Source organism: Cynocephalus volans, chromosome 5, assembly GCF_027409185.1.
Source record: "Cynocephalus volans isolate mCynVol1 chromosome 5, mCynVol1.pri, whole genome shotgun sequence".
Lineage (NCBI taxonomy): Eukaryota > Metazoa > Chordata > Mammalia > Dermoptera > Cynocephalidae > Cynocephalus > Cynocephalus volans.
The window spans coordinates 38,030,751-38,046,410 of NC_084464.1; the positions used below are offsets into that span (position 1 = coordinate 38,030,751).

The window sequence follows — 15,660 nt, forward strand, 5'->3', positions numbered from 1 at the left end:
AAGCAAATTGATTGGCATGTAGTTGGCAAACAAAGAATTCCTATACCACAGACTTTATTACAAACAAAATATTTATAATACAGACAGGAGTAAAACACAGGGAAGGATCTCAAAACATTTCCAATATAACACCAATACATACAGTGCGGTTCAATTTATACAAATTAAGAGCTATACTTTTTAAACAATTTAGAATTGGAGAGGAAAAAGAACGTAAATTGCCAGGGGCTCATGTCCTGTTCTATATGGAGGACAGAGGTGGAGGGGCGATAGTCCTCTCCTGGAGTTGGTGCATCGAACTCTAGCAAAGTTGTCATAAATTCTAATGGCACACAAAGGGATTTTACATACGTGCCAGAAATAAGTACGTGATCATCCCTAGATTTTTACATCATAAAAAATATTTTTTGAGCTAGTTGCTTGGGAGCATTTAAGGAAAGATAAATGATGTTCTTCGAATAGAATGTATAAGTAGAATAGAATAAAATAACAATGGATTTTTATTGCACACTTAGGATGTTCTAAGCACATGGCCCTAAAGACCGTGGATTTTGAGGCAGGATCCAAAATACCTAAAAAATCGTGTATCACCAATAAGTAAATGAACCAAACCATACTCTAATGGACGCGTCACCAGCAAAATAGCCAGAAGAGTGCAAAAAACTATTTATGGGGGAAAAAATCAGATTTTTTAAACCATGAAATCCCAAGCAATCCAAAGTAGCAACCCCTAAAGAATTGTCACAGCTTTAGGGGCTGGCCGGAGCTTTTTTTGCCTTCTTATTTTGAAATAACTGGATTCACAAGAAATCACAACAGTACATAGAGTTTCCTGATCCCTTCACCCAGTTTTCCCTAGTGACATCTTATTAAAGGAGTCCAGAACACAGCACTCCAAAATATGACATTCTGGCAATAATGACTATTTATTTAGAGTCAAAGACATGCAATAAAAACTTTCCTTTTCTTAAAAGCAGGAGTTGAAATTCCCTTCTGTAAGATGTCCTCCTTATACAAGGGGTCTGCAAAAGGTTCGTGGAAGGACTCTTTTAATTCATTCTTTTCCACTAACTTTTTGAAGCTCCTTCCTACCAGGAGAGTTAACTTTCTCAAGATAAGCCCAAGTGGAATCTACAAACAAATCTCAACTAACACTTATCTGCCTACTTTACCCAAATAACTACTCAAACCCAAACCCCTTTACCGTGTCACATTCAGTTTACTGCCCAATTCAAATTTCGGCTTTGGATCTTCATTTCCTTATGAAGGATGCAGTGCCATATAAAACTGGTACTAAGTAAAATGTGTGTACTGCTATTCTGTTGTAATCCAAGAGGGAAAAGGTGACATTTTGCCTCCCCGACACCAGGGAAACAACTACAAGCCTTTCAGTTCTGCATTTGTGTTTAGAGCCTTTTGCAGTTTAATATAGTAATGTTAAGAGCCTGAGCTGCGCTAAGTAAGCGGAAGCAGGAGCAAACGCACATTTACCAACTCATTCACAGAATGGACGGGTGCTGAAATAAGCGAATTCACGCCAATATACTGAGAAAAAGGCCACAAGCCAATTTCGAGAGCTCGACAGCCACTGCGTACTGCCCCCGCCTCATTCCGGGCCTTCCACCGATCTTTGGTTAAGTAGTGCTTCCCTTGCGGTACAGCGCTTTAAATTGAAACTGTGGGTGGCTCTTAAAAGAGCCTTTTGATTTAAGGGTTGACAGTGAAAGGACAATTTACGCCCTCTCCCCACGAATGCGGCGAGCGAGCTGGATGTCCTTGGGCATGATGGTGACCCGCTTGGCGTGGATGGCACACAGGTTGGTGTCCTCAAACAGCCCCACCAGGTAGGCCTCGCAGGCCTCCTGCAGCGCCATCACGGCCGAGCTCTGGAAGCGCAGGTCGGTCTTGAAGTCCTGCGCGATCTCGCGCACCAGGCGCTGGAACGGCAGCTTGCGGATCAGCAGCTCGGTGGACTTCTGGTAGCGGCGGATCTCGCGCAGGGCCACGGTGCCGGGCCGGTAGCGGTGGGGCTTCTTGACGCCGCCGGTGGCCGGCGCGCTCTTGCGGGCTGCCTTGGTGGCGAGCTGCTTGCGGGGCGCCTTGCCGCCGGTGGACTTGCGAGCCGTCTGCTTCGTGCGAGCCATGGCAAACCTCAAAACAGCATCCCAATTGTGTCAGCAACTGCTCTTGACCCTATTTATAAAGGCAAAGTCCTCCTGATTGGACCAAATTTTCAAATTCCGCGCCATGAATTAAGTCACTGGATAGGCCTTGTGATTGGGTACCAAATCTCCTGAGCGGTTAAAAAACGTCCGTGTTTGAACGTGATTGGTTCAGCTCAGTTTCGTACTTTAGCTTCTATTAAAATTTCTGACTTGACTTTGGAGAGATGTTTTATTTTGCCAGTGCGAGCAACCCTACATCATGGTTCTGAACTTCCCAACAAACACTGTCATCATTTCCAGACACTCCTTTTCTACGGAACGTCAAAATCAGACCACCGTTGAAATGTACCGATCCTTTCGTGCTTGAAAAAGCTTAAGTCTACGTAAGAATGCTGCCGACTTTGATCAGACTATACAAGAATGCCAGTGGCACAATTTTGGAAACATTTAAATCTTTCCCTAATTTTTATATCTCCTTTTCTAGAATTAGTTCTTCATAGATTATTTTTAAAACGGCAACTTCAATTTTGCACGAAATTAGAGACATAAACGTATATCAGGCTTTCGTTCCTCTTTAGATCTGATTCTAGTTAGACAGGGATCATAATTAATACTGCTGGCAAAATACTAAGTTCTTTTAACTGTTTTAAAACGAAAGCTACCGGGTATTTTTTCTGATGGCGTAGGAAATAATTGAGTAGAGGTTCCATACAAGTACCCAATAAAAAAGGGCTTTTGAATTCACCTTTTTGTATACAAACTTTCTATTGGCTGACATAGCCCAATCAGGAATTGACAAAGATTAAGCATCTATTTGCATAGAAGAGCTACAAAAGCAGGCCAGCCCTCTGTTGAAGTTGCTTTTTGCGTAACTAGTTTTGTTTCATTTTTCTGCCATGCCTGAGCCAGCCAAGTCCGCTCCGGCCCCGAAAAAGGGCTCCAAGAAGGCGGTGACCAAGGCGCAGAAAAAGGACGGCAAGAAGCGCAAGCGCAGCCGCAAGGAGAGCTACTCCGTGTACGTGTACAAGGTGCTGAAGCAGGTCCACCCCGACACCGGCATCTCGTCCAAGGCCATGGGCATCATGAACTCCTTCGTGAACGACATCTTTGAGCGCATCGCGGGGGAGGCGTCGCGGCTGGCGCATTACAACAAGCGCTCGACCATCACCTCCAGGGAGATCCAGACGGCCGTGCGCCTGCTGCTGCCCGGGGAGCTGGCCAAGCACGCCGTGTCCGAGGGCACCAAGGCCGTCACCAAGTACACCAGCTCCAAGTAAATGTATCGAGAGGTACTGCTAAACCCAAAGGCTCTTTTCAGAGCCGCTCACAGTCACAAATGAGAGCTTTAATGCTGAATGCTGCTTTTGTGTCTGCGTGGTGCAGAAATAATGTTGCCTGTTGAATTGGTAATAACTATAACGCAGTGTGGAACGAGTAAGTTTTCTTTGTCAGGGTGAGTTAGAAGTACGTTGAGTATCTTTAATAGAAAAACCATTACGGAAAGTATAATTGTGGGCTATATGCGAATTTTTCATTGACGTTAGTCTAGTGGTTGGCACCTGAGAACTTTGGCTTTTTTTTCTTTTTGGTACGTGGGCTTGGGAAGGAAAATAGGCCTATCGAAGAGTAACTTATTCTCTTACCTTGCAAGCAGCATAGGAGTTTTAGGCGCCTCTGGAAAAAGTTAATTAAATAGGGGTTGTAGGAGAGAGTAAATCTCAAAGCTTAGGAACGCTGTACTGTGTCTTTATTCTTGGGTAATGTCTGGCAGCCAAAAGACTTAAGGTCGGGCAGTCCTATTTTGGAAAGGCTAGCAGAAAAAAAAAAAGAAGAAGAAGAAAAAAAAAACCCTTTATGTTGTGGATTTTAAAAATACCAAGATTAATGAGCATAATGGCAAACTATCTAATAAAAACCAGAAAACCCCAAACTTCAATTTCGGTCTTCGGCTTTTGGTAATTCCATCCTCATGGCCATTTCTCTGTTGGATCATGGAGTTGGCAGCGTAGTAAGAGAGGCGAAGGAAGAGTATCCTGAATTTTCAGGTCTGAGATGTAACTAAGATTCCTTCCTGAGTTGTGTTGGGTAGATGGACTAGGACTCTATTCGTTTGCTTATTGAGACTATTCAGTTTTATAAAGTACTGGTGAAAGCAGTGAGGATAGGAACCATCCCTGTTTTTACCTGAATCGCAGTCTAAAATGAGTATTTAAGCAATAGTCTCAAACTAACAAGGGGGCTCGCTGGTAACTGTTAGGACGTGGTCAAGGGTTCGGATCCCCGTCTCCCCTCCGCACATCTCTCCCTACCTCCCCCCAAATCAAATAGAGGGGGAAGCGTCGGTCTGAAGGTCACTTTTTTTTTAATTGCTCTTTGATGGGGCTGAATTTACATTGCCAAAAGCTGGTGGAGGGGAGATAGGGAGATCTTGCTCAGAGGATATATAATTACAGTTAGATAGAAATAAATTTCAAGCGATCTATTGTAAAGCAAGGTGACTATAATGACAATAGATTGTATTCTTGAAAAATGTAGAGAATGGATGTTATTGGCTATCATCACAAAATAACTGTGAGGTGTACTGTATTTGTTAATTAACTAGATTTAACCATTCTATAGTGTATATATATTCAAAGTGTCATGACACAATAAACACATACAATATCTGTCAAATTAAAAATCAAATGAAAATAAAAATTGGAAAACAATTAAGTTAATTGCCAAAAGCTGAAAATTGACTTAATCTCAAAAAAGTCAAGTTTTCACTGGAGACAATTCTGGAAGGAGGGTGAAGCAAGGGAGATGGCAAGGGGACAGGAGCCAAGAAGATGGATTTTAAGACCAGACTGATTTACTTGCCTTTTTAATTTTTATTTTTTCTTATACTACATGATTCTCTCACCTTTTTAGGGCAGCCACAGAGAGAGAAATGCAGACAGAGACCAAGAGAAAGAGTTAGCAGAGTTCCAATCTGCATTGATGGACTACAGTCAAGACCAGGGGCCACACATTTATACTTTCATCTGGCCATGTCTTGTCATTAGTTCATACACTTTCATAGAAGTCCTAGTTCAGTGCCTTAAAATGTATGACCTTCCTGAAATGTCGAAAGTAATATTATGATAGCAAATCTTGTCCATTGTTCATCTGCAGAATTTTCTTTAGTGAGATGAAGTATTTTTAATATTAATCCGTATGAGTTAGTATTAGATACCCCGGAAGGGACTGACAACCTAAAATACTTATTACTCAATAAAAATGACAGTCTATTTCTCTGTCATACAAAGCTATATAGCTCAGGTCTGGGATAGGAGCGCCAATATCCTTCAAGGATTCATCTCCTTCTATGTGCAATGTGTGTTCTATTATTATAGATATTCTCAAACCCATTCTGCTACTGAATTCTACTATGGAGGACTGACACAACAAATGGGATGGATGAAATTCAGTAAGTATTAAGTAGGTAAGTAAGAAGTCTGTGAAGTGTAGACAAAATTCAAAAGCTATATTCAGTATGAGTCATAACATAGAGAAAGTCTGTAGTGCTTATGTGTGCTACACAGAGATAAGAAGAGATGAAAAAACAAGAAGCATCAAGTATTTGGGAGACACCAAATATTTATGAAACACTCAATGTTTATGAAATCTTAAATTGACCACCCATTGTTGATACTCATTTTGTCCTCATTTGCCTTCTTCAGACAACAGGTATATAAAAGCCATTGCTGCTGATGTCCTGGTGACATCTTCAAAACTTGCTGTTTTCAAAACTCTTCAAAACTTGCTGTTCGTGTTGGCTCCAGATAACTTCCATGTGCTGAGTCCCTTTGTTCATCATCAACTCTGGTTCTCACAACCACCCTCTCACCATCATCATAAATAATTTTATTTTATTTGGTTTTAACAATTATGAATTTGGCCATTGTATCATCCCCGTTATGGAGATTTTAATGTAGAGTTTTGTTGGCGATAGGATGAGCAGTACTTTTTATTTGTACTTGGGAACTCTTCCATAGATATCCAGTGTAATGAAATCCCACAAAATATGCTTGTTATATTATGTAAAGCCTTTTCACAAATGTTACATTTGGCTTCTCTTCTGAAAAGTAAAATGGTGGTGATTTTGCAGAAATCTGAAATCTCTTTTTATTTTAAATAGATTATCACATAAGTAATACTCTTTTCTTAACTACTGGTATCTTTGAATCAGGCTGGCAGTCCTCTGTGGGGTTAGCACTCATCTGTTCCCATCCCTGCCTTTTGATTCACCGTCTTAACAAACTCCTCAGGGACCTGGAGCCATATTTTTGAAAAGTACTAAAATGTGAATCAGTGCTGAGTTACCTGGAAACTCCAGCTTAAGAAAAAAACAGAAGAGGATACTGATTTTGTATAGCTGGTTGTCAGAACTGTGGTCATGACCCAAGTATGCTCCTAACTTGGGATCTGTGATTTCTTCTCCGTGGAATAATCTTCCTACAGATGTATGAAGACTTTTCTCCTTCTGCTCAGTCTCATCTCAGTTGTGAGGTCTTCCCCACCCATCTTATTTAAAATCACAACTGTCCACCACACATCTCTCCCACCTCCTGGAAGTCCCTTATTTCCCTTATCTGTTTGTTTTCTTCTTTACTTCTTTACCTACTGACATTATATCTATATATATATTTTTTTTTTTTTTTTTAATTTTTGTTTTTTTTCTGTTTCCCATAACAAGAATGCAGAGGGGGACTGCCTATATTATTCTCTGCCTGGTTTCCAGCACCTAGAACAATGCTTGGCACATAGTAAGTACTCAAAAAGTCCTTGTTGAAAAAAAAATTTTTTTAATTAAAAACAAGAGAAAAGATAATAAAAATTAAAATGGAGAAAAAAACTTTTAAAAAAATCTGTTGAATGAATGGATGAATAAATTAATGAAGTAAAATTTAAACATGCATGCAGTACACAATTGTCTGTCCATTCTCTAGCCCAGAAATAACAACTGTGACTTAATTTTCCAAATGAGCCCCTGGGTGAGGCAGTTCACCTCACTATGCTTCAGTTTCTTCATTGTTATAGTGTGGCCAGTGACGGCCTCCAACCCATACAAATACTATGCAGATTAAATAAAATAATCCATATGTAATGCTCTCTTGTAGGCATTAAATTATAGACTTTTTAACTAAAGAAATCAAATTTTTGACTACCTGGACAGCTCCCAATGAAGGCATTGTTAACATTCCCACTTGGCAAATGACATAACAAAGACTGAGAGGACTATACAGAGCTTGCACCTGACAGTCAGGGACCTTGGATTCAGCCAGAAGATCTGTGACTGCCTGAATGACCTAGTGAAATAAAGCTGGATAGTTCACTCCTATCCTGATTCAAAGATCTCTTGCCTGTCCCTGAAGCCATTCAAATTTGCAATCCAAACAAATCTAGTTAGTTACCTGAGGGCAAACACTTTTTTATCTCTGGCCATAAAACTATTAGAGGTACCATAATTTGAATCCAAGTTCAACTAAAAACTAACTTTTAAAGCCTTTCCCTTTTCTCCCTATTTTAGGGAAGAAAAAAGAATTTTTTCCTCAACCCTCATAAATTCTTAGTTGGAACAGACTCCTGCAAGATAAGACAGATTAACAAGAGAAAAACAAACATTAGTTATTAATTTATCTTTTGATGGCTGCCCAGCACAAACATTACTTTATTAACATGTATATGGCATATATACATGGGAAACACCCAGGGAATGAGTAATTCTCAAAGAGGTGGCTTTGAACTCCAGCTTATGTAGCATCTTTGAAAAGAAAAAGTAACTTTTTAGAAAAGAGACAAGACAAAGGAAAAGGGACTAAGTCTTTAGGGGTGGCAATGTGGGGGAAGGCAAATAAAAGGCAGATGACAGCTAGTTTGTAAAGCTTGTCATATAGATTCCTATGGTGCATCTCCAGGCCCATAAGGGTGATAGTTGTCTTCAGTGGTTAACATTTGCTCCCCTGAGGTAAGAGGTGCAGGATACCTTTTGTTTTTATAAATCTGTGTCCTGCTTTCAGGCAAACAGAGGGAGTACAGAGAGTTTTCCCTGCATCTGCTCCTTCTAAATTGCCTTCAACAATCCTTATGCCAAAGAGGCATATTTTGGGGTGGCATATTTTAGTCTCACACACAATAAAAAGCTCCAGATCAACTTCAATTTTCAAGGTCTGAGTAGCACAAAACAGAAAGAAAAGTGGGCCCTAATTTTTATACTGAAGCATAATTGAGACTAAAAATAAAGCAGAACCTGCTCAAATGGGAGACAGACACAAAGACTCCTGTTTAACTCCTCTCAGGGCCTTGCATCTCATTCAGAGCAAAAGCCAAATTCCTTACAGTGGCCTATGTGGAAGACCAGAATATGCCATCCCAAAATATGAAAGATTGTTGAACTGAAGGCAGGTAGGAAGCAGACACAGGAAAGCTCTCTGCCATTCCTCTATTTGCCTAAAAGCAGGACATAGATTTATAAAGATAAAAGTTATCCTGTCCCACCCACCCCCTTTACCACGAAGAACAAAGGTTAACCACTGAAGACAACTTTCACTCTTACAGGTCTGGAAGTGCGCCAGAGGAATCTACAAGGGAACTTGAAAAAGTTCATGGAAAGATTCTGTAAAATACAAATTATGGGATGCCATTGTTTTGAACTAAGTTCCTGTACTAGGCACCAAAAGAGCAGAATAAAAATCAAAATGGAGTCACCCCTGCTAAGTTCCATATCACCAAACTTAAACAAATTTGTGGTCTGATCTTCTGAGAAACAAGGAGAGATAATAGCCAGTTTCCCAAACAGGCCAGTTTAAATCTTCAATAGGCATGATAAGGTCCTCTTTAATCCTTACAAAAAAAGGATAGCCTGAAGTAACTTGAGGTTAATCAGTCATTTTTTATTGTTCCATTTCCCTGTCCCAACCTTACAAGGAAAGTAACTTTGAAATGACCAATCTGTTTTTTGTTCTTTATTTCTGCTTTCCTCAGCCTTTTCTGTCTAAAACCAACCTCCTCTGTTGGACTTATCAGAACTTATTCTATTTTACGTCAAGGAACGAAGTGTTGCCCAATTCTAGAATCGTAATTAAGCCAATTAAAATCTTTACAATTGTAATTTTACCCTTTGGCAATTTGTATTATCCTTTAATTCTATTTTTCCAAGAACTTTTCTGAAGTGCCCTTGCACATAAGATTTGCTAAGCTAGCCTTCATCTGCCATTTATTTGCCTTCCCCCCAAGATGCTGCCCTTAGAGACTCAGTCTTTTTCCTTTGTCTTGTCACTTTTCTAAAAAGTTACTTATGTTTGTTGAATATGCTATGTGAGGTAGAATTCAAAGTGGTGTCTCCATGTGCATTTATTAACATGTAAAATTTATACATTTTAATAAATTTGTATATTTTTCTCTCGTTAATCCGTGTTTTGTTACAGGAGCCCATTTCTACAAAGAATCTATAGGAGTGTTAAAGAAAATTAGTCTTCCCCTATACCTACAAGCCCCTACATGATATGACTTCCTTTTGTTTCTCCAGTTTCCTCTCCTGTTGTCCTCTGCTCATTCCACATAGCCACCCTGGTAGCTTAGTGTTACCGGGTGGCATATACAGGTTCTTGATCCATGAAAGAAGAATCTTTCATGGACTGGCAAAAGGAAAGGAAGAAAGGGACTGAGAATTAGAACACAATAGGGCTTTATTACCAAGAGAAAGTACCTGCCAAAGTGCACAGGCATCTCCACCAGAGAGAGACACACATGCCCCCAACCTTCTCCATCCTCTCCGTCCCACTTGCAGACTCGTAATGGCCGACCTCTACCTCTCCTATTCCACCTGGTGCACCGACCCTGGCCAATCCAGTCTGAGTATTTATGTGCAGCCTCCCCGGGGTGCGTCCCCACTCTGCCCTACCTCATTAGCTCTCTTCCTTCTCATCTCCCTGCAGATTCCATGCAGATTGCTTTCTCACGTTTTTCAGCTCTTTGCTGAAATATTATCTTCTGTGAGGACTTTATTGCTCACCTTATCTAAATTTCAGCTCCCCATGACACTCCTAATTCTTGCTTTTTCTCTTTCTCATCATCCAACATGTGACATATGATATCTACTTATCTGGTTAGTCTGTTTTGTTCTCCAGATGTATTCCCAATGCAAAGGTCAACATCTTACACATTGTAAACTCTCAACAAATATATCTTGAGCAAATAAATCTTAAAATTCACCAATGTTAAAGAAATATTATTTGCTGGGGGAGTAATGATGACATTATTATTAGGTTTTTAAATGATACATATTGAAATATTGAGAGATGAAATGATATTTGCTTTACAATAATCAAGGCAGAGGGATGAAATGGCATAGGATAAAACATATTTGCCCAATTTTGATAATGTTGAAGCTGGATGAGAGGTACATAGATTTATTAAACCATTATCTTTTTCCATATATTCTAAAATGTCACATAAAGTTTTTTTAAAATGAAAACAATATCTGAAAAAAATTATAAATTGCTAAATAAAGGCCATGGAGAAAGACCAGCTGGGTACCCAAACAGGACTTGCACTAATCTGTACAGAAAGGGCCCCATGTGAAAACAGAAAGGTATTTTGGTCTGCCAAGACACCCAGGATAATGTCTGTTTTTCCTTGTCACATCCCTGAAAACCTGTTACTGCCAATCACTGAAAGCTTCTGGGTGTCTCAGCATATGCTCACATTAGCCTTGCCCTGAGAAACTGCTATAAAAGCCAGGTGCTATTTGTCTCATTGCAGTGAGATAAAACAGTTGTCAAGCAAGCTAGAAAATCCTGTCTTGGAGACCAGTATATTCTCTCTGAAGGCAAAATACAGGGAAAGCCTGATTCAATCACAAGCGTACTTCCAAAAGTTTGTGGAAAAATAGATATAAAGATAATGTTAATCTTTCCATAGATCTTTTGAAGATCCCTCGTTGATAACACCTTTTTAAACCTGAAGTCAAACAGGAGCTAATTTCAGGACTGAAATTCATGTAGCATTGAGCTTCAGCATCTGCTACCTGTTGGAAGCACCTGAGTTTTTTTTTGTTTTGTTTTGTTTTGTTTTTCAAAATGACGGGTAAGGGGATCTTAACCCTTGGCTTGTTGTTGTCAACACCACGCTCAGCCAGTGAGCGAACCGGCCATCCCTATATAGGATCCGAACCCATGGCCTTGGTGTTATCAGCACCGCGGTCTCATGAGTGAGCCACTGGCCCGCCCTAGCACTTGAGTTTTAATAATCGCTATTGCCTGGGCCCACACTCCATAGACTCCAATTAAATTATTCCTGACTGGGCCTCAGGCAAAGATATTTTTATAAAAGCTCCCCCAAGTGACTGTAACATCACATTGAGACTGCTGATTTATAATGAAATCAAATTATTTTAGGGGCTCCATGTTATGTGCGCTTTCTTCAGAGAATCTTTTATTCTGTTATGTAAACAACCCAAGCAGTTTGCAAAGCTTCACTCCTGGTGAGAGTTCACAGGCAAGCTGCTTTTATTGATGAGACCAAAAATGACATTAAACTTGGCTCCTTAAACTAGTACTCACGAGAATCACCTGAGGTAAACTTGGCACAATACAAATTCTTACTCTACCCTTGGGTGATGCCTGATAATCTATATTTTTAACAAGCTCCCAGGTACTTACTATGCTGCCAGTGGGTAGACAACCTCAGTAGCAAGAGTGTAGAAGCCACCAATTTGCTTTGGGTTGTCATCAATAAAATCATTAGATCTGGATGGAGTGCTGTAATCCTTTACTTTTTGGCAGCTGGCCAGTAAGGGATCCGTACCCTTGACCTTGGTAATGACAACATGCTCTACACAAGTGAGCTAACCAGCCAGCAAGTGCTGTAATTTTTCATGAGCCATATAACAGAAACACTAAAAGCTGCTTTTTTTTTTCTGTATACAGATGGGGATTAAGGAAATAACTTGGTTTCAAACGATGTCCACATACTCACACCTCCACCTTTCTCAAATGTCAATGCCAAAACCTGAAAACCTTTAGGACTAAATTGCAAAACCACACCTCCTCTATTCACCCGAATCTAAACTTTCGTGGGTGAAAGGAAAAGCCTCACACTTCATTACTTCTTTCAAACTACCTAAATAAGACAATCCATTCGGCCCACACTGGCTAAGTCCAAGCATACCTCAAAACTCCCACCTGAGAAAAGTATGCTTTAAAAGCTTGTGATCTAGCAGTTCCAGGAGACTGCCAGAGTTAAGCAAGTTCATCCGGCTACACATAAAACACACCCTCAACTGAATGTCTCAAATTCAAAACGTTTCTGGAAAACTACACAGTAGTCTAAGGGAATTACCATATAATCGATTGGGTAATTACAGCTGCTTTAGCGAGAAAGTGGGTGGCTCTTAGAAGAGCCTTTGTGTTGGACTAAGAGAAAGCTTTACGCCCTCTCCCCACGGATGCGGCGAGCGAGCTGGATGTCCTTGGGCATGATGGTGACGCGCTTGGCATGGATGGCACACAGGTTGGTGTCCTCAAACAGCCCCACCAGGTAGGCCTCGCAGGCCTCCTGCAGCGCCATCACGGCCGAGCTCTGGAAGCGCAGGTCGGTCTTGAAGTCCTGCGCGATCTCGCGCACCAGGCGCTGGAACGGCAGCTTGCGGATCAGCAGCTCGGTGGACTTCTGATAGCGGCGGATCTCGCGCAGGGCCACGGTGCCGGGCCGGTAGCGGTGGGGCTTCTTGACGCCGCCGGTGGCCGGCGCGCTCTTGCGGGCTGCCTTGGTGGCGAGCTGCTTGCGGGGCGCCTTGCCGCCGGTGGACTTGCGAGCCGTCTGCTTGGTCCGGGCCATCTCCGAGTTAGAAAAAAAACCACAGGGAATTGGCAAGTGAGTCCGGAGAGACTTGCCTTTATATATCCTCAGAAACATCCTGATTGGCTTTGCTGCTTTTCAAATGCCCCGCGCAATGAAACCATTGGCTGAAGAATCAACGACGAGATTGGTGAATTACTGGAGATTCTGATTAGATGAATTACTCCGCCTTCCAATTTCCTCTTTGCTATAGTCTGCGATCCACGGGAGTTAATTTTCTAAAGATTTAATTCCGCGCTTCTCAAACTTTAATGTCCATAACGATCCACTTGAAGATCTGGAAATATACTAATTTTGATCCAGCAGATGTGTGGTGGGGCAGGAGATTCTGAGGACACCGCTTTGAGAATAGATTTACAATACTTGTATTTTGTGGTTTTTGTTGGGTTTTTCAAGTCCTCTGGACTGCCACTTCCTAGCTCCATTCTGAAATCTTTTACTTATGATAGGATTTCTGGGTGGAGTACCTTGGGACATCACGGCGAAAGCGCCTGGCCGTAAAAGACAGACACACAACAAGGCGCAACAAATGTTAATTGACTTCTGTATGTTCAGAGCTCAAATGACATTTTGCTTCGGTTCGGAATTTGAAATGCCCCGGCTGAAGAGAAATACCGCATATTCTCACTTATTTGTGGGAACAAATAAACAAACGGAGGAAGAAGACACAACAGTTATAACAATTCCTTGAACTTGTGAACAGATATGTTGATTGGGGGAGGCGGGAGAGGAAGGGAGAAAAAGGAAGAATTGGTAAAGTGACACGGAAATCAACTGCACTGTATATTGATGTTAAAATTTAGAAAATAAAAGCAAAAAATAAAACTGAGTAACTGACCTGGCTGATTTTAGTTTTAACAACGATCCTATTGCCTTGCCATTTTTCACTGGGTACTAATGACATTCCAGGGTACCACAGGGTAACTTGTTTTCTCTAAAGCCCCCTAGTTCTTTACTGTTGGTTTGACCTAGTGAACACTGGTGAAGGCGCACTGGAGTGAACCTGTCCATCTAAACACTAAGGTTTTGTAAACGCTGCTAAAGCTTGCTTACTCCCAACTATGCTAAAGTATTTACTCCAGATATTATTTTGTTTTTTGTTTGTGTTTTTTTCGTACTACTTTTCCTAGACCACATTCAAGCAAAGGACGCCTAAATAACAGTACTCAGTTACTTGTATAGTAGTGACCTGAAAAAATTGAAGACCTACAACTGTCTTTAAAGCGCATAGAATGTAAAACCATGACTCTTACAATCAGTTACAAGCTTTTTATGTGAAAATGTGAATGGGTCTTAAAAGAGCCTTTGCATAAAAAGACAGTAACTACACACACTAACATCTCGATTGCTTCACTTTCCCTTGGCCGTGTGGTGACTCTCGGTCTTCTTGACCAACAGCACGGCCTGGATGTTGGGCAGGACCGCCGCCCTGAGCGATGGTCACGCGATCCAGCAACTTGTTGAGCTCCTCGTCGTTGCGGATGGCCAGCTGCAGGTGGCGTGGGATGATGCGCGTCTTCTTGTTGTCGCGGGCCGCGTTGCACGCCAGCTCCAGGGTCTCGGCGATCAGATACTCCAGCACCGCCGACAGGTACACCGGCGCGCCGGCTCCGACCCGTTCGGAATACTTGCCCTTGCGGAGCAGGCGGTGCACACGGCCCACGGGGAACTGCAGCCCGGCCCGGGAAGAGCGGGTCTTGGCCTTGGCGCGAGCCTTGCCGCCTTGCTTTCCGCAGACAATGAAGTATCGAAAGAAATGTTAAGAAAAACCCGATTGATTCTGGCAAGGTGCAAGCAGCTAGGCGATTATACTCTGCAGGAGTTTGATAAAATACCCTAAGCGATTGGCTGAACACAAATTTCAGCCAATCAAAAAGTAGGGCTGGGAGGGAAGGGGTAGACCTCTTTAATTTAAATAGTGGCTATAGTTGAAAGGTCAAGTTATTTAAGGTTGAGCTAGGGAAGAGCCAATGAGAGTTCGGAATAAAGAAATAGCCTATCAGGTAGTAAGATACTGAAGAACCAATCAGAAATCAGAACTTGCCATCCCTAATTTGCATGTCGATCGCATAAATAGTAAGTTCATTTGTTCTCTTGAGAACATTGCTTCCCATCATTTAGAACTGCTGTCTTTGTCTTCAATATGCCGGAACCAGCCAAGTCCGCTCCGGCCCCGAAAAAGGGCTCCAAGAAGGCGGTGACCAAGGCGCAGAAAAAGGACGGCAAGAAGCGCAAGCGCAGCCGCAAGGAGAGCTACTCCGTGTACGTGTACAAGGTGCTGAAGCAGGTCCACCCCGACACCGGCATCTCGTCCAAGGCCATGGGCATCATGAACTCCTTCGTGAACGACATCTTCGAGCGCATCGCGGGGGAGGCGTCGCGGCTGGCGCATTACAACAAGCGCTCGACCATCACCTCCAGGGAGATCCAGACGGCCGTGCGCCTGCTGCTGCCCGGGGAGCTGGCCAAGCACGCCGTGTCCGAGGGCACCAAGGCCGTCACCAAGTACACCAGCTCCAAGTAAATTTATCAAGTACGTAAAAGCGCCAACGACCCAAAGGCTCTTTTAAGAGCCACCCACGTGGTCCTTTGAAGATCTGTAACTCTAGATTTA

At 42.0% G+C, this 15,660-nt stretch overlaps 2 protein-coding genes and 1 pseudogene across 2 annotated transcripts; 1 reads left to right on the forward strand and 2 right to left on the reverse strand.

The window, feature by feature from the left end:
• Positions 1-1,733: 1,733 nt before the first annotated feature.
• LOC134378943 (uncharacterized) lies at positions 1,734-13,025 on the reverse strand. Its single transcript, XM_063098232.1, has 4 exons — positions 12,619-13,025; positions 3,906-3,975; positions 3,066-3,457; positions 1,734-2,151 (listed from the first exon to the last, which is right to left on the reverse strand). The coding sequence occupies exons 1-4, from the start codon at positions 13,023-13,025 to the stop codon at positions 1,734-1,736; spliced, it is 1,287 nt and encodes a 428-aa protein (XP_062954302.1).
• A 231-nt stretch (positions 13,026-13,256) lies between these two features.
• Positions 13,257-14,799, reverse strand: LOC134378944 (histone H2A type 1-B-like; annotated as a pseudogene).
• Positions 14,800-15,124: 325 nt separating this feature from the next.
• Positions 15,125-15,660, forward strand: LOC134377729 (histone H2B type 1-C/E/F/G/I). The gene has a single exon (XM_063096360.1). The coding sequence runs from the start codon at positions 15,190-15,192 to the stop codon at positions 15,568-15,570; it is 381 nt and encodes a 126-aa protein (XP_062952430.1). The 5' UTR covers positions 15,125-15,189; the 3' UTR covers positions 15,571-15,660.